The sequence below is a fragment of the Musa acuminata genome, chromosome BXJ3-11 (genome assembly GCF_036884655.1).
Source record: "Musa acuminata AAA Group cultivar baxijiao chromosome BXJ3-11, Cavendish_Baxijiao_AAA, whole genome shotgun sequence".
Lineage (NCBI taxonomy): Eukaryota > Viridiplantae > Streptophyta > Magnoliopsida > Zingiberales > Musaceae > Musa > Musa acuminata.
In genome coordinates, this window is record NC_088359.1 from 2,088,876 (window position 1) to 2,116,771 (window position 27,896).

At 39.5% G+C, this 27,896-nt stretch overlaps 3 protein-coding genes across 10 annotated transcripts; 1 reads left to right on the forward strand and 2 right to left on the reverse strand.

Annotated features, from left to right (window-relative positions):
- Nucleotides 1-7,044: 7,044 nt before the first annotated feature.
- LOC135586255 (probable polygalacturonase) lies at nucleotides 7,045-11,410 on the forward strand. 3 transcript variants are annotated; one of them, XM_065173913.1, is made up of 6 exons: nucleotides 7,045-7,177; nucleotides 7,274-7,636; nucleotides 9,723-9,843; nucleotides 10,132-10,306; nucleotides 10,407-10,477; nucleotides 10,567-11,410. In XM_065173913.1, exons 1-6 carry the CDS (start codon nucleotides 7,151-7,153, stop codon nucleotides 11,268-11,270), a joined length of 1,461 nt encoding a protein of 486 aa, XP_065029985.1. In that variant the 5' UTR covers nucleotides 7,045-7,150; the 3' UTR covers nucleotides 11,271-11,410. The 3 variants fall into 3 exon arrangements, with proteins under 3 accessions (XP_065029985.1, XP_065029987.1, XP_065029986.1); XM_065173914.1 differs by lacking the exons at nucleotides 7,045-7,177; nucleotides 7,274-7,636 and adding an exon at nucleotides 7,766-7,975; XM_065173915.1 differs by lacking the exons at nucleotides 7,045-7,177; nucleotides 9,723-9,843 and having other exon boundaries at nucleotides 7,280-7,636.
- A 57-nt stretch (nucleotides 11,411-11,467) lies between these two features.
- On the reverse strand, nucleotides 11,468-18,012 carry LOC135652726 (mitogen-activated protein kinase homolog MMK2). Of its 6 annotated transcripts, none has more exons than XR_010502186.1 (9): nucleotides 17,638-18,012; nucleotides 17,384-17,561; nucleotides 16,558-16,687; nucleotides 14,684-14,821; nucleotides 13,630-13,962; nucleotides 12,750-12,933; nucleotides 12,495-12,668; nucleotides 11,768-11,847; nucleotides 11,468-11,683 (listed from the first exon to the last, which is right to left on the reverse strand). XR_010502186.1 is itself a non-coding variant. In XM_065173917.1 (8 exons), exons 2-7 carry the CDS (start codon nucleotides 17,530-17,532, stop codon nucleotides 12,502-12,504), a joined length of 1,101 nt encoding a protein of 366 aa, XP_065029989.1. In that variant the 5' UTR covers nucleotides 17,533-17,561; nucleotides 17,638-18,012; the 3' UTR covers nucleotides 11,468-11,847; nucleotides 12,495-12,501. The 6 variants fall into 6 exon arrangements, 2 of the variants coding, with proteins under 2 accessions (XP_065029989.1, XP_065029988.1); XR_010502184.1 differs by having other exon boundaries at nucleotides 12,489-12,668; XR_010502185.1 differs by having other exon boundaries at nucleotides 12,451-12,668.
- A 6,255-nt stretch (nucleotides 18,013-24,267) lies between these two features.
- Nucleotides 24,268-26,095, reverse strand: LOC135653370 (beta-carotene 3-hydroxylase 2, chloroplastic-like). The gene is made up of 6 exons (XM_065175284.1): nucleotides 25,582-26,095; nucleotides 25,418-25,477; nucleotides 25,066-25,272; nucleotides 24,857-24,982; nucleotides 24,656-24,712; nucleotides 24,268-24,564 (listed from the first exon to the last, which is right to left on the reverse strand). The coding sequence occupies exons 1-6, from the start codon at nucleotides 25,960-25,962 to the stop codon at nucleotides 24,475-24,477; spliced, it is 921 nt and encodes a 306-aa protein (XP_065031356.1). The 5' UTR covers nucleotides 25,963-26,095; the 3' UTR covers nucleotides 24,268-24,474.
- Nucleotides 26,096-27,896: the final 1,801 nt, after the last annotated feature.

Genomic DNA, 27,896 nt, shown 5'->3' on the forward strand with positions numbered 1-27,896 from the left:
AGTAAATATTTTGTACGTAAAAAAATCAAGATATTAAGGGGACAAACACCAATCAAAAAATATGAGACAATCCAAAAAACACTTGATTATGATCAAATTTATAAGCCGACTTGGATATCGAGCATTTACCTATAAGAACTAAATTAGTTGCCAAAAATAATTGCAACCCTAGAAAATAGAATTTAGTAAATCTTTTCTTACATAGAGTCATTATATATGATGTGTGGAGATATGTATGAAAAGTAGATTTTATACAGATCTATTTTTGCCATTCATTTCATTCTTGCTCGAGCCGAATGATGAAAAATTATCATATTTGGTTCCTTCGGGGGGTGGATCCATAAGAATTCACCTATCCCAATAACAAAAAAACTTGACTAGAATGATACTATATTAAGAGCAAGTTCGCAGGGTGGCCATGGAAGGCCTAGGTCGCACGCTGTTGAGGAAGTTCTGCTCGAACTCCCTGGTGAGCTGGTCAAAGGACAAGACCGAAGATTAGCACAATCGGCTGAACCACGCTCGTACCGGTCCCCTCAGGGTGGTCGAAAATGCCTGGCACATCGATGCATCGGAGGTGCCATAGAGAGCCATATGAGCCCGAAATGCGGAGACATGCTCCGCGGGATCGGAGCCGCCGTCATATGTCTCCAATGCCGACAGCCTAAAGTTGAGGGGTACCGACTTGTCCTATACTTCCTATGTGAAAGGGGACCTGCCTGAGCCGCCTTCGCTAGACTCACTCGGTGATTTTTGGAACTCGCGCTAGAACTCGTCCTGGCGTTGGTTGACCCGGGACAGCCGGGCCCTGAGCGAGTCATCCGCCAAGTCAAACGATACGGTGTCAGGCTCGAAGTAGAGTAGTGTGACTTAGCAGGGTGCGGGTATGCTATGCTCGGGCGGACCTCTTGAGTCCGTCGCTTGCTCTCGGGCTTCCCCCATCTCGACTTGCTACCCACTCGGCCTCTGTCGGGTCGGGTCAGTTGGGGGAGCCGCGAGCCACACAATCTAAGGAATGAGCGTAGCGAGCCTCTACATCATGCCCACCATGGCTTGCACTTGTTTGGTCAGGCTGATGAATGCCTCGGGTGTCACGGCCGAGGGTTCCGTGGTTAGTCCAATAATACGTGTATATTGAATCTTTTAAGACAATTATTGGTCTTAGAATGTAATTCTGATCGGTCAATAAAAATACATGTCAATATAATTTTTTTTTATTTTTTTTAGATTAGTTAATCTATCTTGGAAGGTAAAAATGGGTAGAGTAAACCTATTTTTATTTTATTTGAAATTAATGTCCTCTTCCTCTGCATGTAGGAAATGAATAAAATAAATCAATTAAATTCCAAGAACTTCATAAAGTGCTTCCTTAGAGTTAAACTTCCATTCAACCATATCTCTATTCGCATTTCGAATAGTCATAGATATATCATCTATAGGGTAACTTTCATTTTGAGAGTTAGTTGTTGGTTTCATACAATATTCACAATCTCACCTAATTTATAATCCAATATATAAATCAATCGATTTCATCGAGTTAGCTATATGTTGTGTTATGTCAACTATTTTCATGGAAGGTGGAGAGATGATTATCTTGAGCGTATTTAGGGCCCTTGACGCAAATGGATGCGTCTCTAACTCTATATTTATTACTTCTCAATATAATTTCTTTCAAATTTAGTAAAATTTCATGTACCAATTCTTCAATACCTATTATCGTAGAATATTCATGTAATACTTTCTTAGATTTTGCACATGGGATACATGTTCCTTCTAATTCTCCAAATAAAGCCCTTCGCATGGCAATAGCTATGGTATTTGCTTGACCTTTCATAAGCGAGGATAAAACAAAAAGACCATAATAAAGATATTTATATCTACTCTTGATTCATAGTGTTTGAGTGGATCCTGCTACTTCCTCTTAAATCATACTATAATAATACTATTATTTGATCAGATCATCGAATCATTTATTTCTCTTGAAATTTATTTTTTTATTATTACTACATGTCTTTTTTTAGGGGGTCGGCATCCATTATGTGGCATAGGTGTTACATCACATACAAAACTTAATAGTATACCACTTCTATAAATGGCTTGTAATACTGCATCTCTTCCGTGACCAAGACGTTTTATCATAACTTCTACTTATTGCATACCCTAATCAACAACTATACAAATATCATTTAATGCTGCTGCTTGAGTAGCGTAGGGTGTCCCTCTTCTTGTCTATAATAATTACAATGGTATTGTTGAAACTTACTTGAACATGAATAACTCCTTTTGGTATTCTACATCTATTCTTACGTGAACCAATCTGCCCATTCTTACGTAAACCAATTCTTGGTATGACTGTTATCATATTTTATCATCTTATAAATATGAGTCAGAAATATACGAAAGAAAAGTTACTAAAATATCCATTTCATATTAAAAGAAATAATTTATTTTTATCCTTTCTTTATAAATTTCTTTTTTAGAAAGATTATCCTTGTCTCTATTTATGTCTCAAATTAGAACAAATCACTATAATTCATCTGCGAATCAATTGACATTTTTCATAAATTTTATTAACGAAAGCCCTTATTTTCATATTTCTTAATCCTTACCTTAATTTTGAATCTATTCCTTGGAAATTCTTAAATATTTTTTTAACTTCAAATTGTATCATCATGAAAAGAATACTTTAAAATCACCTAATCATTCGAATCTTTGTTAAGAAATCTATAATTTATGCATCCCTTGGTTGAATCACAATGACTTCAATTTCGACTCTATCCCCGAGTAGTATCCATATAAAACTGTATTGGATCCTTTCTGGAACATAACCTAGAATTACATCTTCATTATCTAACCTAGTAGATATATAGTCGATTAGTCGGGTGAATTATTATGGAAATAATAATTCATTGAGCTAGAAGGAGTTCTGACATGTATAACTTACGACCAGCTCGATATTTGGCCTAGAGGGTCATACACATATGGTAGACATTGTGACGAGTAGAAGTTCGGATAAGAAATATCTGTTGGAGCCCCTATCTTATTGGATATCTAATAAGCCCTTGAATTATTGGATCCGACCCAATAAGAGCCAATGATAGATTATTGGATAGAGATCCACTAATCTAAGAGACCTAGGTAGTTGGATAAAGATCATATACCCAACAGGGTAGGATTCATTAAGGTTAAGTTGATAGGAGGCCTCCATAAGTTAGTCCTTTTTTGCTGTATCCTATTCTCCTCTCCCCTCATCCTCAGCTAGCAGCCCCTATTTGGGGTATATGGAGATTTAAGCAGCGATTCGAGGAGCATCTTCGTAGCCCCTACCGTGTGGATCGCCGCTAAAGAGGATGATAATTGACCTCCTTTATCTTCCTAGGTAACACAACTATCTCATACGTGGTTTTTAGTTTTACAGGTTTTTGCATACTAATCTTCGCACGACGATGAAATCATTTCTGTAGAAATATAAGATTTTTCTTTTTGTTCTTCTGCTGCGCATGTGATGTTGCTCCTAGATTTCCTTATAGGTTATTGGAGTGATTTGCATTACTAAAGAACCATGGTTTTGAAAGGGAGAAATAGACTCAATAAAAATAACATGACATAATATAAAAGACTTTTTTAGGTTTGAGGAGCATAGCATCAAAAAGTATTATATTTAATAAAATACCCTATGAAGATACAAGGCTTGGATCTTAGTGTTAATTTATGTGAAATTTAGGGGTGTAGCTAGGGAAAATATAAATAGTCAAATATTTTAAGTTTTTGAAGGTTTAGATTTTGTGAAATAGTTTTTTAAATGGTGACTGGTGTTATAGGACTCAAGTGGGCATGCGATTAATGAGGTAGACTATTGTTTAAAATGCTGCTGACCAAAACATTTGGTAATATGGAGGCTTGGTATAAAAGTGTGAGACCAGTTTCAACTTATACTATAATATGAAAAGTAGACTTTTTGGGCTTGGTATTTATCTCCTCCATTTGAATAAATTGTTTTAAATAGTAAACTAAAAGTTCTTGATTAACTTTCTAAAGTGGGTAAAGACTATAGTTGCTTCAAATTTGTATTTGAGAGAGTATAACTATATATACCTAGTAAAATAATCTATGAAAATGAAATAAAATCTAAAATTGTCAAAAGAAGTGGTTGGGGTAGGGGCCTAAACATCGGTGTAGATAATTTAAAATTTTTTAAGTAGAAAATACGTTCTAAAATATAGTTTATAACTTTTATTACTAAGGGATGCATCACAAGAAGTTGTAATTCTACTTGATTTAGAAGTTAGAAGAAAGTAATGAGAAAATTGTTGTTGTTGAATAGAGGATAACGGGTAACCAAGACGACAATATCACACATTGATTAGAGTAGTAACTGAAGTAAGAGTGGTTGGCTGGGTGATTTACAAACATGATGGCCACTCGTAAATATTATCTTTATTTTGACCTCAAACCAAGGATATTTTCATGCTCAAATCTTTAACAAGAAATGAGTCAGGAAAGAATTCAGTAGATGTGTTATTTTATTTACAGAATTAAAAAATATAAATAAAGTTTCTTTTAATATGAGATGCACATAAAACAACATCAAGTATAAAAGTGGTGGTGTGTGAATTAAGTACGGTGGAACTAGTATGAGCAATAGGGACTTCATTACTATCAACAATAATGATATCTTCAATACCTCCATAGTCATTATGGATGGATAAATTCTATAGATTAGAAAAAATATTATGAGAAGCACCGAAGTAATCATGATATTTGCTTGCAACTAATTGGTTGTAGTAATAGACATGGCTCGAGACTGACAGACTTTTACTGTGTGTTCGATTTTGTCATAGAGTTGGTAAATGATTTTTTATTGAATATTACTTTTGGGATGCCTGTTGATAATTGTAGTTTAAGTTATTTTCTAAGTTATTTGAAATAAAATTGCTATCAAAGGTTGATAGTATAATAAAGGATAATAGTTGGTTCTATCATCCTCTCTTCTTTTTTCAGATATATTTTATGATCAATCAACTTGTCATATAGTTTTTCAAATGACATTAATGAGTCTCATGATTGAATTACTATCACCGGTTCCTTATATTCAGCTCTTAGGCCATCGAGAGTATGGATAATGACTTCTTCATCACTCCAGGATGATCTATTAAAGTGAAGTCATATAATTATTTTTATATTTTATAGATAATGAACAATAATACTTCTTTTTTATGTTATTTTTATCATAATAGATAAGAGACTTAATATGTAACGATTGACGAAGATGATTTGTAACTTTGACTATGTTTATGCTGCAGTGGTGTACGAAAATATTAGTGGTGCTATGGAAGATTTGAATTACTTATAAAATAAAATAATTTAATTATCACTTTTAGATAATTTGAAAGGATTCGACTATCAACATTGATAGATATAATTCTTTAGAAAAACTATTATTTTTTAACTAAAAAAACGAAAGACAACCGATGTAACAGATATTAGGAGAGAGAGATCATGAGGTTGATGGTTGACAATGGTGTCCATCAACTTATTCTAATCCTTGCTGGCACCCAGTGACCCGGGGAACGAGGGCGAGGAAGAGACCATCGTAAGGCCGACTACAGGCCTGCAGTGGCAGGAGGAGACTGTCTGTTCTCTTGATCTGTAGTGGTGAGAAATGCTGCTTGCGATTGGGTTGAACGGTGAAGAAAGATGCCAATGAGGACGCTGTTCTTTCTGTCGCATGTAGAGTCTAGCGACGATGGCTGGTGTTCGCCGCCGACTGTGATTTGGTTAGCGGCGAAGAGAACAGGCCGCCAAGCAAGGTGCGACTGACGGTGAGGAAGAAAGGGGCCGGGGGCACTCGGGGCAGAGACGCTGCCTCTGCCATTACGCCGATGGAGAGGAAGATGCAGTAGCCAACTCCCCGTAGGAAGACACTGTCATTGCTCTCGTTATGGAGAGGAAGACAGCCGCCGTTCACCGAGGAAACGCCGCAGTCGTCACTTGGAGAATAACCACCTCTTAGGGAAAAGTAAACGGTGGGAGTCACCTCCTGCTTCTTCTTGATGGCGCTCGCCTCCTGTGATCCGTCGATGAGGAAGATCGACGGAGGTCGACCCACGACCGAAGGATGGCAGCCGCCGAAGGAGGAGGTGGCTGTCGAAGTAGGCGACCACAGAGAAAGCCATCGGCTCAGGGAGAAGAGGGGAAGATGTCGACGTAGGGAGGAGAAGGTGGTTCTCGGCGCAGGGAGGAAGGGGGAAGACGGCTGTGACAAGGCAGAAGCAGACGATCCGTGGGCCGCGCTCTTCCACGGGTGGGTTGTTGTTGCTGCAGCGACAGTAGTAGATCATCGAGATGTCCACCTGGCGGTTCAAGGGGAAGAGGCGGCACTCGATGCAGAGGTGGGCTAGCTACTGTTGCCGCAGCGGCGACAGGCCGATCGACGGAGAAATTGCTGTCGAGCAGATGCATCGCTGAGTTGGGGAGAAAACCGACAACGGGGAGAGAAGGGATTACTGTCGTCGGACAGGGGAAATCTTGCTAAGTCGAAAGGAGCTCGAACGATTGCGAAAAAGATGATTTTTATTTATTGAGGTGATGAGAGTGTTTACCGTGATTGATTGGAGCGGATTAAGAAAAGAATTCCCATGATGTGGTTCAACTTATTGTTAGAGCAACAATCTTAATATGATAATCGATCCCTTCAAGTTTATTAGAACAGAGACAGATTAATTGGTTTATGGTTTTGTTGTTATTGATGTTGTGACAATAAACTTAGGTGTTGCTCAATAATACGTCAATTAATTGATAAATATATCATTCAAGCAGGACATGTCACATTTTTAAAGGATAACCATGTTATTATCAACCACGGACAATATAACGATCTAAAGTTATGTATTATTTTAGTTTGAAGTCTAAATAATCTATAATTAATTCGAACCTAAATGTTAAAAATAATTAATTACAATACATATATATATATATATATATATATATATATATATATATATATATATATATATATATATATATATATATCCTCCGTAATTAGCCCGCCTCTCCTCTGTCTCTCCATCTCTCTCTCTCTCTATATATATATATATAGAATAAGAGCCGAGCCGTGGAAGCATTCTGTTTCCGATACATCTCTCTGACAATGGAGCACTCGCCGCCAATATTCCATGTAACACCTCTTCTCCTTTTTCTTTTTTCTTTTTCCCTGTAATCTTATCTCAAAGCTTTGATCCTTCAAACTCCGCCTTTTCTTGGTTATGTGCAGGTGTTGATGATTTTAGTGCTGTGGACGGTGGTAACAGCGGCGTTCATCGGGACCGCTGAGGGCCGCCGCCACCACCGGCGGGGCGGTAGCGAGACGGGGCTAGAAGCCTTCCACTACGCGGCGGCAGGGGCAGGAGGATGCCGGGCCCACGTGGCCAGCCTGACGGACTTCGGCGGGGTGGGCGACGGGGTGACCTCCAACACGGCGGCCTTTGCGGCGGCCGTGGCCAACCTCAGCAAGGTCGCGTGCGACGGCGGCGCGATGCTGGTGGTGCCGGCCGGCCGGTGGCTCACCGGGCCCTTCAACCTCACCAACCACTTCACCCTCTTCCTCGACCACGACGCCGTCATCCTCGCCACTCAGGTCCGCCCCCTTTCCCCCACCTTCTCCTCCATCTATTTCTATTCAGAGTACATGTTCATTTTGCCGATCATCCGACGTTGCCTCCATCCTCAGTGGTGGTTATTGCTTGTAGCCCTTCTCATCGAGTCCGTTCATCTGACAGCTCTCGCCAGATGAACGGTGATGATGAAGAATAGTCTCGTCACTGGTGAGCCCCACCAGAACGTCACACAGCGATGGAATGCTATTCCACCGTTTCCTTCATCTCATCTCGAAGGAGAAATCACAAGTCTCGATCTTAGATGCCTAATCCGATGCGCACAGTCACCGCTTTGGACTGATGAGGGAAAAAAAAGTGAAGTAAGCCACTACAACTCTAAATTTGTCTTGATAATATTAATTTCTGAAATATTTATAATTTGTATGGTAGAGTTTTGACTATTTAGTATCTCTTCTTTGATCTCTCAAAATAAAAATACAGTAATCTTTTCTTTTTTTCTTTTACTCTTGTATGTAATATATCCTTATATGTGAACATCAACAATCTTGGATCAGAATCCACATAAAAATTTCCTTCCAAATTCGAAGATCTTGAAGATTACAACTAGAAAATGGATTTAGAAAAGGGTTAGGTAAGGTTAATCAAAAGAGGGCAGGTTGTGCGTTCCTCCTATTTTATAAAATAATATTATAGGACAGACAAAAGGAACATTGTAGTTTTATATCTTTTACAAAATAAGAATAGTCGAGGGTGTAAATTTTGGATAATTTTAGATAAATACCATTTACACTTACTTGCCCAACAGTAATTGAATTAATTCGAAACTACATTGGTACAAAACTAGGCATAAAAAGTTTGCACTTTTTGCATTCATTAACACTTGGATATTTAAGCATTCGCTCAGAGTAAACTTTCTTCAAGCAGTAAACTTGTGACTATGCTAACAGCGATCAACGAGAAAGGATGGAACGAGTCAAAATTATAAAAGATAAAACTAAAAAAATAATGTCAATAAGGAAGAAGGTTTACTCTAAACATTGATTCCTTCCAGCTTGCTTAGTCAATAGGGACACATCACTTCAATCATTCCTGTAGACTTTGCCATACTTTCCTGGCGATGCATAAGGTCTTCTAGATCTAAGTCAAGAAGTGCTGATTCATCGGTGACTTGATTGGCGTGTTAGATTTGGCCTCTGTGGCTAATAAATCTTATGTATTTTATCATCATATATTCCTGTTTGGTTCATTTCACATCTGATCCATTCAAGATTTCATGCATATTCTAGTCGTTGTTATTGATAGTTGTATAGAACTATTACTCCGAAAAGTAATGTTAGGTTACAGTTCTTCACTCCGTGAATAGGAGTTTGACAAATTTTTGTCAATCTCACCATAGAACAAAACTGGATTCACAGCTATGGCATTCTAATACTGGTGGATATTGCCAATGGAGGATGGCATTCTTTCCATGTGTAAGAACTTTAAGACCAAGTCTTACAAGTGGGAAAGGATGCCAGGAAACCGGCATAAGAATTAAGTTTAGACTTGACCATCAGTCTCAAAGTTAGGTGGATGTTCCTTTCTGACTAACTTTCTAACACAGCATTCTCATTTGGACTCTCAAAACTGGAGAACCACAGACTCTCTCTTGATGCTACAATTTTCTTTGATATATTGTAGGAAAGAATAGTCCTAGAAGAGGACTATCATCCAAGCTCTCAGCATTTTCTTTTTGACTAAACCTTTTACATTTGTGTAGCTAATTAGGTTTCCTGAAGACAGGAAAACTCTATTAATGCTTGAAACTAGGGAGAACAAGTCAAATTAATAACAATGAAACTGACTCCAAAAGTATGCCTTGTGTTATGCATTTCTATTCTGCAACCCCATTTTATGGCTTCTCACACTGCAACTTGGAAAGCAATGCTTATGTACGTAGGGAGCAACTAAACTTACTTTTAACACAATTTGAGATACTCTGGTTTTTTTTTTTTTTTTTTTTTTTTTTTTTTTGTCTTGGTAGCTAATAGAAGTTATAAAACCATGTTCTTTTGTTCAATCTGTATCAACCAAGACAATTCATATTATGACGATATGCTTGTGTAGGATATCAATGAGTGGCCGATCATTGACCCTTTGCCCTCTTACGGTAGAGGAAGAGATACGGCTGGGGGTAGATATAGTAATCTCATCATGGGAGATAACCTAACCGATGTGGTCATAACAGGTAGTATATACGCTGCATATTTTCAGTGCTTCTACTATATTACTTTCTTCTAAATTCATAAAGTTTACGTCGTGTTGTCATAATTCCATGGTCCCCTAAAATTTAGATAGAAAAAATATTTCTAGCCAGAAACTGTAACATTTAATTTAGTTTCTGATATTTGGGATGCTTTGATTAATAAGAAGACACATATCATCTCACTTGTTTGCATCATAGATGGGGAACAGAATACAATTTGATTGCAACATACCATGTCCGGATGCTAACAAGTTTTATTGTTATTTTTAGGGCATAATGGAACAGTCGATGGACAAGGTGAAACCTGGTGGGAAATGTTCAATAACAAAGAACTCAATTACACTCGTGGATACCTCATTGAATTGATGTACTGCAAACAAGTGCTGATTTCCAACATTACATTGGTCAACTCTCCATCGTGGAATGTCCATCCAGTGTACAGCAGGTTTATATTAATAATCTACTTTCAGAACACTTGAAGGTTTCATTTACTTTCCATTCTATTGTTACAATCTGGTGTTAACGTGAATGAATGAACTGTACAGCCAAGTTATCGTCTCAGGCATCACAATTCTTGCACCAGTCAACTCTCCGAACACTGATGGGATCAATCCAGGTGGATATCGTACCTACATTTAGTTGGGTTGTAGATTATATGTTGCTGTTTCAATTGATTGCTTTTGGTGGTTTCTCTCTTCTTCGCAGACTCATCCTCCAATGTCCGCATTGAGGACTGCTACATAGTCTCAGGCGATGACTGCATCGCCATTAAAAGCGGTTGGGATGAGTACGGGATTGCATTCAACATGTCAAGCAAACACATAGTGATCAGAAGGCTCACCTGCATCTCCCCCACAAGCGCTGTCATCGCCCTGGGAAGTGAGATGTCGGGAGGAATCCAAGATGTCCGGGCCGAAGACATCACGGCCATCCACTCCGAATCCGGCGTCAGGATCAAGACGGCCATCGGAAGGGGAGCTTACGTGAAGGACATATTCGTGAGAAGAATGAATCTGCACACCATGAAGTGGGTCTTCTGGATGACGGGCACCTACGGGCAGCACCCGGACGACAAATTTGATCCGAAAGCCATCCCGGTGGTGCAGAATATCAGCTACAGCAACGTGGTGGCCGAGAACGTGACCATGGCCGCGAAGCTGGAGGGGATTCCCGGCGCGCCCTTCACCGGAATATGCATCTACAATGTGACGGCGGAGGTGGTGAAGTCGAAGAAGCCGATATGGAACTGCACCGACGTGGAGGGCGTTTCGAGTCACGTGACGCCCACTCCCTGTGAGCAGATTCCGGAATCTCCAGATCGTATAACGCATTGCCCCTTCCCTGAAGATGTTCTACCTGTGGATTGTGTTGGGCTGAAGGAGTGTTCTTATCAGAGAACCAAACCATGAGTCGAGATGCTTTCTACATCCAAATCGATGAAATAGTTAATATTTTTTTACCGTTTAATGGCATAAACTATGATGTCCTGAAGCTTGGCAGATTAAATTGTTTGCCTTGAACAAAGTGCTTAATGAATCTTTTTTTACAAGTATTTTGAATTTATTTTTATAAGTACCTTTGTTCACAGAGTTGAAACATATGTAGATGTCATGCAAATAATGGTACACTCAAGTTAATTTACATAATTTACAGCATAGTTGTTATCAGTAAACATGGAATCTATCTCATGCTTGCAGTATACAGACGAGTAATAGGTCAATAACAATCAAATCCAATCCATTATAGCACTCAACTAATCCAAGTCACAAAATGTATTCGACCTCAAATGATACCTTTCCTCAGATGACATCTTCCAACAGGACTGTAGGAATATGGAAGAAAGTAGCGATTAGATTCCTAAGCATCCAGACGCTAATACCATAGCACTAGTAGTCAGATGTCTAACCCCAAGTTGCAAAACCAATTTAGACTCAGTGGAACTTAGAAAGATGCATCAATAATGATTGATCCCCATGACAGTGATACCTGCAGCAACATTACAAACACAAACAAGTCAGGTGCAAAAAATGACATACACACTGCACACGATTAGAGTAGAAAAACTGCATTTGATAATTGCCAAATGGAAACCTAAATTTACCTGTATTCTCAGTAACTTAAAACTAACTTCCTGGCTATATGTTAAGAAATGCTAAAATACCACTTCAGCAATCCAAAAAGCTCTCCTTTGCATATGTGCCGCACGCACGCAAAAACAGGTACTCTAATGAGCAGGTTTTAGGCAGTAATGGTATCAGTTATCACTTTTACCCCCATCACATTAAACATGGAGCACACGGAGGCGCTCATGGAAATGTATCTGAACTCTTATAAAAGTGTGCTAATGAAGAACATGTAACAGTGTAAACATGTTTTAGATATCAGAACTAGATGCTTTGCGAACTAAAGAATATTTTCAGAATACACAAGGATTTTATTGAGCTAGTATCTCAGATCTTAATTTGTCATGAGTGAAGAATTGGCTGGAAAATTGCAGAGAATGTACGATACTTATGGCACATTAATGGCTCTAGTGGTGTTCTATCAGTTACACTAACACAATTTGATAAAAGGGCAGAAATTTCATACTTCTCTAGACAGAACAGACATGCTGTGGTAAAACATACAGGTACCATATTATCATGGATCTGGATTGAATCCCAAAGATTCCCTCCAGATGAGCTCTTTGATATTTTCCTCGGTGAATGATGGTCGCTCAAAATCAAAACTAAACGGGGATGCACACACGGGCTCATCATTGATGTCATGAAGAGGTGCCAAGTAAGGGTGATGCAGAGCCTCATCAACTGCAAGAAGAGGAGCAATTTACATTTCAAGAAGAGACCCTGGACAGTAAACATTGAGAAGCCATCAACATATAAGTCTACCTGTTATTCGCTTGCTTGGATCAAACACGAGCATTCTGTCCAACAAATCACGAGCTCCAGGAGACATATTGGGGAACCTGAGTGCAAAATTCTGTCTTGGATATCTTGGTAGCTGTTTTACATATTTTCGAGCATTTTCACTTCGAAGAAACCCAAGGCTCGAGTCATCCGGTGAACCTATCAGCTTTTATAATCATGAAATAATGTCAGGTTTCAATTCAAAGCTATTATTTTCTTGTTTGTTTTGTCATCGGAAACTACAAATAGAAATAATACAAATGGACTCGGATCATTCTGCAATTAAAAGAGAAGGCAAAGAGAAAAAGAAAGTTGGGCTGAAGGGAAAAAGATTGCCATCGAAGTTGTTGACCAACTCATTATTATCTTTAATATCTTAAATTTGAAAAACTCTCATGATCTTATCAACCAAAACATCTATATCTAAAATGAATTAGATCTCCCACTGAAAATGTTGTTAAGAAAAAAGGAAAACCAAACAGTAAGTAGAAAGATAGTCAAGAAATTCTCAGCCTAATACCAAAGGTGCATTGGTAGAGGTTTCAATTCAGCATAATGACACATTGGAACAGTTTTCCTTTTGAAAACAAGAGACAGAAGAGAGCATAGTGCAATCCTGAACATTAAGTTCCAATCTGCAGCACATTGTTAACCACCTGTTTTCTACCTCAATCAAATAACTAGGCAACAATTTTCAAAGATTTTTAACTTGTGAATCAAGACAGCAATCAAAATATGTTAGCACAGCACTATCAGCAAATTTATTGGATTGACTATTACTTTTTAAAAGGTACACAGTAATGTTATGATGAACATCAGCATATCATCTCACAGAACTCCATGAGAAATTTCAAAGTCTTACCTCAGTGATTAACCTCAGCTGCTGAACATAGTCTCTCCCAGGAAACAAAGGTTGCCTGGTTACAATTTCTCCAAGTATGCACCCTACTGACCAAATATCAATTGCAGCAGTATACTCTGAGCAATTAAGGAGCAGCTCAGGTGCTCGGTACCAGCGAGTGACAACATACTCTGTCATCAGATCTGTTTCAGAAGTTGTTCTTGCTAATCCAAAGTCTCCTATTTTAAGGTCACAATTTGCATTTAAGAACAAATTGCTTGGTTTAAGATCACGGTGCAAGACATTTGCTGAGTGTACATATTTCAGACCCCGTAGTATCTGATATAAGAAGTACTGCAGGGATAGATAATATTAGTCAAGGAAGCCAGGTGAGAATCATAATGTAGGAAAGAAAAAAAAATTAAATTTAAACTAAAACAGGAAAATGAACTATGTCATAACTTCTCAACTAAAGTGACATTGTCACAAAGAAAGAAGAAAAGAATGCCAGGAAACATTGATTTCAATACTAGTCTGAAGTGAATACCAATCAGACTGAAAAGGTACATCTCCTTACGAAGTACAGCAATTACGAACCAGGGGCATGTGAGCTTCATTGGTATCAATTTACCCTACGGGTCGAGATTAAAACTCACAAAATTTAAAAATATAAGAAATTACAAGACTATGGACTTTGAGCCATGGCCATGAACATATAAATCACAAAAAGATTCATTATTACCAAGTTCAAGAAAGTTGCATGCCAGATAATAATACTAACAGTGCTATGTCTGTAATTTTTAGAAGATTATATTGAGTTGAGGCGAAATCAACAACAAATGCATCGTAAAATTTCCAATAGTTTCTATCTGAAGGTTCGAGGCCCAGTCTCCAAAAAACAACAATATGAAAAAAGAATGAGAGAGAGAGAGAGAGAAGCTCAAGAGGCATATAAATTCCAATAGTTTCTCATCCAACTTTCTGAACAACATGACTAAATCTTGAAGCACGAGATGGAACCATGTCATTAGAAGTGATACACAAATATACGAAACCACAAGTTTCAGAAACAGACCTGGCAGTGATCGTCAGTCAATAGTTGATTAGAGCGGATTATCTGATTTAGATCAGTATCCATTAACTCATATACAATGTAAACATCACTGAAGTTTTCCCTCTGTGGTGGGCGTATGATGTCCTTGATTCCAATAACCTGTCATGGAGCAAGAACTTGTGAGATCCAATCTAATAACAAACTAAGTAAAAGGATCAACATGCAAGGCAGTCTCACCATTAAAATATATCTTATATGAAACATTATAGAAGTCCAACAAAAAGTGAAAGTGTTAAAGGTTGCAATCTGATGTGAGACCTCCAAGTTATGGACAGACGCTCTTTGGATGTGACACTAGATACAAGGCTAGTGTATCAGATGATGCCTCTACATGAGTACCAGTGAAAAAAGAAATTCCCATGATGAGGTTCAACTTATTGCTAGAGCAACAATAATTTCATAAAAAAGATATGCCCAAGGGTCAGGCCAAAACATTAAAACGATAACACATAGGACTGGTGTCTTGATTAAGAAGGCAGCAACCATTGTACAAACCTATTTGGATGTGACACTAGATACAAGGCTAGTGTATCAGATGATGCCTCTACATGAGTACCAGTGAAAAAAGAAATTCCCATGATGAGGTTCAACTTATTGCTAGAGCAACAATAATTTCAGAAAAAAGATATGCCCAAGGGTCAGGCCAAAACATTAAAATGATAACACATAGGGCTGGTGTCTTGATTAAGAAGGCAGCAAGCATTGTACAAACCTATATGGGTCAACCTTAAACAAATCAATCTTAATATGATAATCAATCCCTTCAAGTTTATTAGAGCAGAGACAGATTAATTCATGGCAGCTTTTGCCAAGCCTAAATAGTTTTCATTTTTTCAGAAGTAACAATAGGCTCAGGCGGCTAACCCCAATAGTTGGGACTTTATGGCTTTGTTGTTGTTGTTGTTGTTATAACAATCGGCTTAGGTATTGCTCAATAATATGCCAACTACTTGATAAATATATCTTTGGAGCAGGACAAGTCACATTTTTAAAGGATAGCCTAGGCTCTCTCAACAACCATGTTATTATCAACCAAGGACAACATAACGATCCAAAGTTATGCATCACTCTAGTTTGCAGTATAAATAAGAAGTTTACACTTCATTGTAAACTATCCAGAAACAACTACAACTTCCCTTTTAGATATGAGACCATCTGGTGAATCGAAACTTTGACGGATCATAACTTTCTAGACAACATAAACCTATCTCTTAAAAATCAGTTTTACCCACATAACACATCAGTCAAATTTTAGTAAACAATTCAAGTTTTTGATGCCAATATAGTGTGTGCCCCAAATAAGATGCACAAAGTATGGAATCCTAGAAAAAGCTATTCCACCAAAAATATCTATATCACCATGAGTAAAAGCAGTATGTTGTCAATTGGCAATGTCAAGATCAAAGTTGAGGTCTTGACTAGCTTGAAGAGCTCTAAATGAGCTTTGTTTATACTATGATCATGTTCTACGAGTTTCAACTACGACACAGGACATGCTGACTGTAGCATGCTATCATATTGCACCAGCAACACACCGAAGTGCCTCTATCATGATTCTTAAAATCTTGGTCAATATGAAGCAAAGATGGACTTAGGCACGGTCTTCAGGTTCCCTAGAGAAGCTTTCAGTCTATGTTGATGATCTTCAATATTGATGGAAACATAGAAGCATGAGATATATAACTTATCTTAATTCTAAATTCGAAGCGCATTACCAGGTTTTTTTATGTGGAATGTTGTTGAATAACTAATCAAAATCACTAAACATCATCAGTTGTTAGAATTTAAACATCATTTACATATATGAACATCTTAAAATGGTAAAAATGCCTTACGTTTTCATGGTCCATGTGGGACAGAAGCTTTATTTCCCTCAAAGTTCTCTTGCCATCGATACGATTATCAAATGCATTACCAATCTTCTTAATAGCTACCTCTTCACGAGTTTGCGAGTTCACAGCAGCACTGAAATGCAGAACCAAAAGAAATTAGATTTAAGTCTCAAGTTCATGAAAAGTAATTACTGAAAAAAAAATTGAACAGTGAAAGGCAACTGCAGGTTTGGCTACTGATAAGCTGAATTACCAATGCTTGAGTTTTAAAGAAACCAGTCAAAAGCCGTCGAAGAAACAACGAGAACTAAAAATAAAGCACTCATTGAGCCTTCAAGTTAACAAAAACTTTATCAGTGAATCTGCTAAAATATCTCCAGTTCTGGTTCCAATTCTCTTTTGTATTCATTGAGCCTTCAAATTAGTCTTTTGTATCTCTTCAAGAAGATCAAGCGTCAATTAATATCCTCCTTCAAATTCTGACTTCCAAAGTGAGAACGGAACCAATGGTCACCAATTGGACATGTTAACTTCCCAAAATCAGTGTAGATGTGTCATCAATTGCAGATCTTTCCGAACCAGCAATAACCCTAAAATTTTAAGAATCGGCCATCACCTCTATCACTCTTAAGGACCAATAATCCCACAAAATAATCGTTTCTCTTGAACTACTAGAATTCATAAAACAACATTGGAGCCACAAGGAAAAGAAAACACCCAAAAAGGTCGTTGACTGGAATCAAAAGACGGCTCACCAGCATCTAAGCCGATCAAGCAAACATACACTCGAACTTTACACACAAAGCACATAGACGGGGAATTCTCTCACCAGACGATGCCGTAAGCCCCTCGGCCGAGGGGACGCAGGGGCGGGACGTACTTGGCGGTGACCTCGAACAGGTTGCCGTACACGTTGTACCGCACGTAGCGGCCGCCATGGGTGAGGATTCCCCTGATCTGCCCCTCCGCGGTCTCCATCCTCCGGCCGCCCAACCTCTCACCGTGGTCTTCAACGGAGAATTAGATACAAGAAGAAGAAGAAGAAGAAGGGGATAGGAGGGAGGGAGTAGAAAAAGGAGAGACCTTTGGATTTGGGAAACCGCGTCAAACGGGTGCGTGAGATCGAATTGGCTACTTTTCCTTCTTCCTCTTTTTTACTTGGCTCTCGGTTGCTCTTCGTCAACGCCTATTTTTCCACCTTTCGTTGATAACTTCGGATCGACGTTGCTTTTGGATTCTGTTGGAGGCTTCCATCTCCTTTTCTGCCACCGTCGACGTCGATCGACGACTACCCCCCTCTTTCTTTACTACGCCAAATGCAATAAGAAGGGGCAGCAGCTGCGCGTGCAAGATTCGAACATCTAATTTATTGCTTCCCCAGCTACTGGCGACGGGGAGGTGGATCGGTGGCAAGCGGGACCCGACCAGGAGGCGGTGGCGTAGATAGGAAATGGAAGGGAGTAAAGAGGAGGAGACGGGACCGGTGGATATCATTACAAGCGACGGTCACACTTTCCGTGTCGTGGATACCGTTGAATAGTCGTAAAAATATGACAGTCGTTGTCTTTTGTTTTATTCAAAATCGAATTTAATATCTACAGGAATTAAAAAACAAAGATTAAATTTTAGATGAATTTGAAAAAGTAAACGAGAGATTTTCTTTTCTTTTTTTTTTTAAATAATACCTTTATTTTTAAATTTTTATTTTATTTTTTCTAATATCATAGACATTTTTCGTCCAACTTTGTTTCTTCTTTTCATTGCGACGATGGCGATTTTTATGATCATCATCTCCTTCTTAGGTTCTCATCATCAGTCATTTGAAGTTGTTCGTTTTCACAAGATAAATAGTTCAAGAATTAATTAAAAGTATAATTAATAATAAAAAAATAAGGATGCAAATAATAACAAAGTTAAAACGATTAATATTAAATGTGAGAGAATCGAACGAGACGCCGGACGGACAAAGTGAGGCCTAAGCTGTATGGCCTTGTGAAAATGAAAATTCCAAATATAAATATCATCGTCCTAGAAAAGTCTAAAAAACCAGAAGGGGTCTTCTAAGAAAAATCACCCAAAGTAAATGGTTAATTAAATTTTAAAAAAAAGTAAAATAAAAATTCATGAATTTCGTTGGCTATTAATTAAGTTTAAGATAAATTTAAGAATTTGTCATTAAATTCATGGAGCATTCATAGTACAATAAATTTTGAAATATATATATATATATATATATATATATATCTAAAAATAATGTTGATAGCTTCAAAAAATGCTATCGCCATTAGCCTTTGATGGAGTACAAGGTTTGGTTCCCAATCAAAATCCTTGCCAAGGTAGCATCAGAATATTAATTGAAGTGACCTAATCATTTAGGTAACAGATTCTTTCCTCCACATCAGCCTTATCAATTTTAACCATTAAACCACGAGATTCTCGCTCAAAATATTTAATCGAGAAATTACTTAAAAATATAATAATTCTCTGTTGGATCACAGACCATCTAAATCACTGATCAAAATATTTAAGTTGAAGTTGATAGTAATATAATCATCAGATCTTTATAAGTCAATCTTTATTTTATCCATTTTTGATATGAGACTAATTAAGATGTTACAATACTCTCGTAAAATTAAGATTTATTTTTATTTCCAATCAATATATTCCCAACTTGACTCGGTCGTTCGTTGGATGAAGAAAATTTTGGGCTACCCAATCGTGTGGACATCAGCTGCCATGATTTATGGTCTTATTTGCGTGATGGGATGTGATCGGGGAATCGACGTCAACCATTTATGTAATGTAAACTGATGCGGACTTATTACGGCAACCACATGGAATTCAATAAAATATACTCTTAATTATTGTCGTAGCAGTTGTTTCTGTTGGATGTTGGATGTCGGCAAATGGATCTCGTTCATAGTTCCACCCATATTATGTGATGTGATGGTGATCGGCGATCAAATGATCTCATTCGTATCGGAAGATCTTTTGATAGATAGGCCGGAAAGGAAACGGTAAGCCACCAATTTTTGGGTTGGGCTCAAGCTAACTGGTCCTAACCGTTTCTATCTCGTTAAAATGTCATGTATATTGCCGATCTATACCCGATTGCGTTTGTAGATCCGATATGGATCTATATTTTTTGTCCAAAATCTTAATATTTAGGATCTGGGCAGATCCGACCCGATAACACCTTTAGAAGGCGATTATTTTTCGGTCTCAAGATCTAACGATTAAGTATTTAAGTTCTTGGTACGTTAACAAAGGATAAATAGATCGTCATATAAATATTTTCGATCTGATTTTAAACTTTCAATTTATTATAGGGAACTTGGAATTGGACAAAATCATTTGGAACGAAGAACTAGATTATGCATGAACCAATGAACTAATTGATCAGCAGTGAACGCAAACCTCATTCTAATCATAGTCTCAATATATATATATATATATATATAACTCCTATTTAACAAAGAAAAATTCATATCACAACATTCCACTTACCTTAATCTAAAAAATTCATATCACAAATAGGGGTGGCCACAAGGAGAGGGTGGCGTCAACTCCTAATATGCCTAAGGCTTCCACGTACTAACCTCAAATAAGTCTTGACAACATTAAGACTTTTTAAGTTTTAAATACATTGAGAATTTCCAAGATCTAAAGATATTAGGACTATCCAAGTCCTAACTTTATAAATATTCTCTAATTTTTAATTTAGTTAGGACTCCACGTCTTGTACAACTATAAAATGATTAAGATATCCTATCCAAAACATCCCCAAAGCAACCAATAAGCCAATAGTAAGAGTCAAACTGATATTAGTTTTTATGATCGTACAATAGCAAAGAATAACAAAAAGGGAGAGAAAAAATCTACGTAGTGTAGCCAATTTCTCCTGGCCACAGTCATCTTCCTCACATTCTAATAGCCCAAAGCTTCATCTAACTGCTACTAGAAGTTCTCATTGCCTATTGTCTATTATCCAAACTTCAAAAGGAGATTCCAATATTGAAAAGAGGAGACTGAAAATCGACAATGATCATAACCTACCGAGAGCACCGATGTATTGTCTAAAGACAACCTACATTCTCACATTCTCATAAGCTTTCTATTACTCTTTTTATTCTATAATTTTAAGTTTTCTAGTTAGTATTTTGACTTTACAAATAATATATGTTATTTTCTTTTCATCACCAAGGAATTCATCGATGAGGTGATATGTGATATGGTTCTACTTGATATATGCCAAGTCATCCTTGGAATGCCATACTTATGGGATTAAGATGCTATTTGCTTTTGCTAACTCTAGAAGTATCAACTTTAGAAGGACGAAAATAAATTCTTTATCAGCCGAGATCAGAATGATTTGATAGAGGATTTGATATCCATTGGCCAAGCAAAAGAGGATGGTGATTGTTTGTTGAGAACCAAAACCTTCCTTCAATATGATGAAAGAGAAGGAGAAGCCAAAAGGGATAGTAGAGAGTTTAAAGCCTAAAAAATTTCAACAACGCCCTCAAGTCAACGGTGATCAATAACGAGAAGAACACCATCAAAACTATGCATGTAGACAATATGACTAGCCTTTGGCAACCCTAACCACATTGAGAGATTAAAGAAAAACCTCCAACCTATAGACGAAGAGAGAAGAAGCCACCAAGCAAGATTTAACAATACGTAAATCACCCAATTAGAAGAGTTATGATTAGAGACAATCTTAACAACTCTCGACCAAACCGACCAAGCTCTATTAAGGGGCCTCTTAAAGTCTTAAAGCCCTATTTGATCAAGAAAAGTCTATATTATAATAATTCACTTATCTTAATCTCAATCCTAGTTAGACTAAGATTAACGTAGCCCTCGCCCAAATAGGAGCAACAACAAAGAGAGGATGGAGCCAACTCTTAATAAGAGTAGGACATTCGAGTGCCAAATTTAAACAAGTCTTAACGATATAAAAACTTTTCAAGTCTTAAATATATTATGACTGAAAATCATGGGAGGAGATTTCAACAACGAAGAGAAGAGACTGAAAATCGATATTGACTGTAACTTATCGAGAGCACTGACATGAGGCCCAAAGATAATTTAGGTTTTCACACTCATAAACTTTATATTATGATTTTTATTCTATTATTTCAAGTTTGTAGTTAATACTTTGACTTTATAAATAATGGAGGTTATTTTCTTTTAGTTTTGTGCTTGATTTTTCTATGATAATTCTCTTTTGTACTAATACTTTCATCCGAAAGATTACATCGAGTCGACATATCATCAAACCCGAAACTCATGTGGATCAGGGATCTCAAATGTGAACATCCAAATATCATGTTATCTTTAACCCAACATGTCAATCAAACATCTCATGGTAGGTATAGATCTTATATTAATGATAATTAGTAGATCAATCTCCTCATGCATTGATAAGGGGATCTTACATATTGCTAATAGGTCTATTAATCTAGTCATATTCTCGATAAAATTACTATATATGTATTGATAAAGGGATCTTACACTGGGATATCCAAACGCCACATCGTTGTTAGTCCAATATCAGACTTATGGTTAGCCCAACACATCAACCAAGCACCTCACATAATTGGTATGCCACAAATCCATATTAATTACAGCGTTTGATGACTTCCTGTCCAAGCAATGCACGAGGATTCTACAATATCATTTGTATGAATTAATTTTCAGTTTCCTTAATCACTCGAATGGCTTCTATATATAAGAGAGACATTCTATATAACTCTCAACCTTTCAAATACTGTGAATCCTTTAGCTTTCCAATATTAATCTAATTATTGAATGAGTTTTTATCCAATAAAAAACATGGCATTAAAATTTTTAATATTTTTTATCGATTAATTCTTTGGAGGCTGGAAATACTCCGCCTACTGTAAAACTAAGTAATGGTGCTGTGTGGATCGGTTTGCTTCATCCTCGCCTCTTCCACACGAACGAGATGAAGAAATGGTACAACGATGACAACTAAGAAATGGTACGTTCTCAGATCGCCTTAAACTTTAATATTCTCGAATCCATCAGGAACTGATGAGAACGAACATGGTTCGTATATATTGTTAACGATCAAACCAATCCTGACAGCGGTGCCAAATCCTCGATTGGAATTGAAGAGAGAGAAGACGATCTTAGATATCCCTGCCAGGCAAAAGGCATCAAATTTTGTGCTCATCGATCAATGACATGGCGCCGACCACCCAGCACCACGGCAATTCGTTCATGTGACGATAGCTGATCGGTGGTAGGGCGAGCGAGCGAGAGCGAGAGAGAGAGAGAGAGAGAGAGAGAGAGAGAGGGAAGGAGGCGTCGCAAACGCCACGCCACCGTTCGTCGTCGTCACCGAGGTATGCTGCGGTGCGTTTCGTCTCGGATTGTTGCCCCTCGTTGTGCCGGCGAATAAAGCGGCCACCTCAACACTCGACCTTATCTCCGTTGTTTTTGTTATCATGACTGGTTCAGTTGTGCATGGAAAATGCAAAGGATGGCACCATGCGTGCAGTCTGACGAAGGCAGTACGTATCTTGTCACCTAATGTGGGGGTGAGCGAGTGTTCGACACATGACGGGTGCCGGTTTCTGGTATCGACGACATGACACATGCCCTGTGCAATTTACGGGTACCCTTAAAAATAATAGAATGATATCTCGGTCAAGATCACATCGCATTAAAATAAAAGTGGGACCCGCTCGATTGAATCGGTGGACCGGCTATTTGGTTTTTAGTGTACGATGGTATACGATGCCACGTGATCCAACTATTAGCATATCAATACGTGCTCTAATGTTCTTTTTATCGTGAGTCTAGCTGGTTTTTTATCTTTATGAAACTATCAAGTACATCTCGATTCGGTATCTGATAAGAGATTATTTAGTCGGTCGAAGATTGATACGTCCCATTGACTCATACAATTTTATCTTTTAGAAAAATATGAATTCCAAAATAAATCTCTGAAGATCCGATGGATTTATGAGTTTTTGGTTCTCATACTCCTTAACCAGAAACAAAATGATGCTATCAATACTCTTCCTCCGAAAAGCTTATGTTAGATTTTAATTATAAATTATTACGTTAATATTCTTATCACTTGTAGATAAATCTAATTAGAAAACTTTTATACATAAAACATTTTATGATCATAGTAAACTATACGGATTTATCGAGAGTACGAGTCATCTCGTAAATTTTGAATATATCAACCACTCTGATTTGTAAAAATTTTGACTTTGAAAAATAAGATTTTAGCATCAATTCAGTAACTTTATTAAGGATAAACCACTAACTCAAAATAATTAAATATAATATATATGACTCATTAATTTTATTCAAATTACTATAAAGCAATCATATTTTTGTCCTGTATGTATTGGGCAATGTGCAAAATAAAGATCAACAATGAATTTTTTGTAAGCCAGTTTTGAGATCCACAATTTAGACTGTTAAGGGAAGATTCTGTTAGTTAACCTCTTAATCATTGAGATCAATGATAGCAGCCAGTTTTATCTTGACCATCACAGGCACCCACCCTCTGACAACATCACATTTACAGGGATTTCCTTCCCATTTTTCTTAGCAATTTAATCACGCAAGTAGTTAGTAGCTTCACGTGGCTGAGCAGATTTCCGTTGGGAGGCAGTTGTTACATGATAAGATGTAACGAGTTAAGTACTGACATCCACACGATTGAATGCCTATTAGCGTGACTATTAAATATCGTACCATTTACATCAAAAAAAAAAATATATCCTATGGGCTATGAACATTACGTCGAACACATCCTGGTCTACTCAGTAGCTCGAGCTTCTACTGTACCTCAGCAGTAACAACTAAACCTATACTACGTAAAAGGACGCGCACACGAATGAACTCAAATTAGGAAAGGCAAAAGGTTCAGCTGCTGAGGTTGGAGTTGTTGTACAGCTTAATCCTCCTGCTGATCTCCTTCTCCAATTCCTCCAGGCCTCCCACCTCCTCCAGCTCCTGAAATCCAACACAAAAGAAAAATAATGGTATTAAATGTCTGTGGCATCGGCAACGCGGTCCCGATACCTTACTCGTCGTATGCTCTCACCTTGGGTCCCAAGAACAGTCCATATGGCACCCCATCGAACTTGTCCATGTGGTGGATCTGTTAGTAGCCAGACAAAAGAATGCGAAATATATTAGATGGTCCACACTCTTGGTGTTGATCTAACCAAAGGTGAAGAAGGCTCGGCCGTCTCGGGTCCGGACAGGGTCCAGGCTTTTGACGGCGCCGGCGGTCGGCGATTACCTGATGAGCGGCTGCCACCCGGCGGAAGTATGGCACGTTGGCGATGGGGCCCACGGGGAACCTGCGGTGGACCAGCCCGTCGTGGACGAACATATAGGCCATTCCGAATAGCGTAATCCCTAGGCCCTGTAGTTTTTTGCCACGTTGAGTTCGCATCATCAACGGGAGATAACAGGTCATCGAAGAAACCAGGGGGCGGGCGGGCTTACGGCGCCGAAACAGAGGCCGGGGAGGAGGCCGCGGTTGAGGAAGCCGTAGGCCATGAGGGAGATGGCGGGTACAGCATTGATGATGGCGAAGACGTCGTTGAGCTCAAAGGGGCCGTCGCGCGGCCGGTGGTGCGACTCGTGCATGTGCCACAGCGAGGCATGCCATAGCGCTCGGTGCGCCCACCGCGCCCAAAACTCCATCCCCACCTAAAACCACCCACCAAAATCGGATCTTCTTGTTTAGTGACCACAATGTACGATAATATATTGTAAACGATACTGCTGCTCAACTAATTCGTCACATCACTTCGACCAAGCAAAGGAGAAGAAGAACAGAGAGAGCAGCGCTTACCGCCGCACCGACGGAGAGAGCGAACGTCCCGAACATCTCTGTCAGCGGAACTTCTCCTCCCTGCGGTAGAGATCAATCGACGTGCTACGGGTTAGAAAAATAGAAGAGATCCTTTGTTGGATCGAATTGAACCGAGGACCGAGTCGTGGGACAGAGCGGCCAACCTCCATTTGCCACGAGAAACGGTAGTAGACGGACGCGACCGCCATGGAAGTGATGCCGAAGCTGGACATCACCGCCGCGATCAGGTAGGTCCGCCTCTCCGACTGCTTCCTCGCCATCCTCTCCTCCGATGCCTCCCTCTCGCCCTCCCCACCGCGGGCATCTTCCTTCGAAGCATACCCCCCATTATGCGCCTCCTCCTTACCCACCTCCTTTAGCACATAGCTGACAAGAGTTGGTCGCCGCGGCCACGGCGAAAGCGCGGAATACCTAACGGAGGGGTTGCGGGCGGGGAAAGGGCGGAAAAGGAGAAAGCAATCGCCCGCGACTCTCGGTGGCAGAGCGAAACGGCAGGAGACTAGGGCTGTGGCAGCGGCCGCCATGGGCACCCAACTCGAGAGATATCACTGCTGCTTAAAAGCCCGCTCGACAGGTCGTTTGGTCTCTCCGACGAGTGCGCACAGAGACGTGCGAGCAAGAGAATGAGCGCGTATAATTGCAGTGCGTTGTTGGGGGGGGGGGGGGGGGGGGGAAGAGGAGGGCGGAGCATGGAGACGCATCTCTGCGCTCCCGAGCTTTTAAATTGGACAGCCTGACCAAAATGCCACACGCTATGTTCCCTAATTGCGATCATGCCACCCTGCATCTCCGTTTTGGTGCTTTGAGGCTGTTGGAGAATGATGATTGGGCATCCGTGAGGTGGTAGGCCCATCTAAGCAATGAGAAACCAACACGTGTCCCCCTCTTCTTATCTGGTCACTGGTGTTCAAGCATTATTGGAATCCGTGTGTTCATCTTAATCCCTCACAACTTTTCTAAAATTAGTAAAATATTAGACACTACCTAGAATTCTGATAGGCATTTTTCCGACAATAGTTATTAGACTTTTATCGAATGAGACACCCTAATTAATTTTTATCTTCCGCATCTTTTCTTCATCAACTTTATGAAAATACTCTTTTTATCTTATATTCATCATCTTTGTTCTCGATCACTGTTGTGTTCTTCATCGTCGCTCTTTGCTTAAGTAATAATAAAAAAAAGCTCTAGATAGTGAGCTCCAAAACTAATCAGGAGATGACATCTAAGTGCAATACTAAGGATTTTTCTAGGTTAAGATCCATTCTAATATACAAACTTTATTGGGCCATTATATCGTGTTAGATTCAACGCACCAATTAGGGATAGGTCGTATGTCGGAGCCCTGCCGACGTAACATATGATTTGACCCCCAAAATTTGACAGCAACGAAGAGCGCAAGAGCCACTTCGGCTAGTCACAGTAATTGTCATTAGTGCAAGGCGAGGATGAGGACGACGGAGAAGGAGGCGCTGCCGCTGCTGCAAGGCGACTCGTGACGGCACGTGACACGTATATCCCGCCGCGTGTCCGTCGTGCTATATCTTCTGGGTCAATCGTGGTCTTCACGCGGTGGGGGAATGCCACACGTTAACACCTCCTCGCTCTGCGCCTCCCACCGCCCCACTCAATTGTTTCCCACTCCCGAGTCTCCACCTCGGCCTGGCGATGTTAAGGTTCAAACAGACAGCTCCACAATCGTTCGGTTGGGTCCCTTCCAACGCTTGCCATCGAGCCACCTGTATAATAATTCTACCACCACGCGAAAAAGGCGAGGAGTTGTTGTGGTGCTTCCCCCCGGTCAACTAATCACTTGACACCGCCCTGTTCCCCCGGGCCAGCGACGGCATCCGAACGTGGTAGGTTCGGTCATAATGGAAGAACTAGTCAAATGCAGTAGCCGATAAGGGAATAAATGGAGGACCAATTATTACTGCCATATCGGAAGGCTCTGTTTTCGTTCAGGTGTGGCTTCAGTGGCCCCATGTATCGCATGGCTCGGCACCATGGTGATGGTATCACGTCGCTCGGTCGAGACACACGAGTCGCACCATTTCGCCAGCTGACCACGTGATGGTATCACGTCGCTCTGTTTTCTCTCAGAAGATGAGGGAGCTTGCGCTCCATGAAGGATGAGCCAAAGGGCTGATAGATGGGCTGCCTACAGTTGCGCACATGAAGGTCACCAGCGCTGCATGTGGACCGGCCGTGGCGTGAGGTCTGGTTGTCGGTGCAGAGCCCTCTCTGTGTGCACGCCGGACCTCATTCCATGGTCATCGTGAGACCACGGAGCTGCAATGGATCGCGGGATTCTGATCGAACTCGGTGTTTGTGCATGGGAGAAGAACTTCTAATGGTACCTCCGAGACAATTCTTGCTGCACTTTTCGTCCTATCAAACATTGCCATCCTTACAGGCGACAAGAGTGAGTCAGGAGATCTGCTATCGATGATAACCT

Coding starts and splice junctions, on each gene's coding strand:
- LOC135586255 (XM_065173913.1), top strand. CDS start 7,151: ATGGAGCACTCGCCGCCAATATTCCAT. Junction 7,637..9,722: donor CCGTCATCCTCGCCACTCAG/GTCCGCCCCCTT, acceptor ATGCTTGTGTAG/GATATCAATGAGTGGCCGAT. Junction 10,478..10,566: donor CACTGATGGGATCAATCCAG/GTGGATATCGTA, acceptor TCTTCTTCGCAG/ACTCATCCTCCAATGTCCGC.
- LOC135652726 (XM_065173917.1), bottom strand. CDS start 17,532: ATGGAGACCGCGGAGGGGCAGATCAGGGGAATCCTCACCCATGGCGGC. Junction 12,934..13,629: donor AGCTGAGGTTAATCACTGAG/GTAAGACTTTGA, acceptor TGATTATAAAAG/CTGATAGGTTCACCGGATGA. Junction 12,669..12,749: donor TCCAAGCAAGCGAATAACAG/GTAGACTTATAT, acceptor CTCTTCTTGCAG/TTGATGAGGCTCTGCATCAC.
- LOC135653370 (XM_065175284.1), bottom strand. CDS start 25,962: ATGGCGGCCGCTGCCACAGCCCTAGTCTCCTGCCGTTTCGCTCTGCCA. Junction 25,273..25,417: donor CTCTCTCCGTCGGTGCGGCG/GTAAGCGCTGCT, acceptor GGGTGGTTTTAG/GTGGGGATGGAGTTTTGGGC. Junction 24,713..24,856: donor GGGTGGCAGCCGCTCATCAG/GTAATCGCCGAC, acceptor GGCTACTAACAG/ATCCACCACATGGACAAGTT.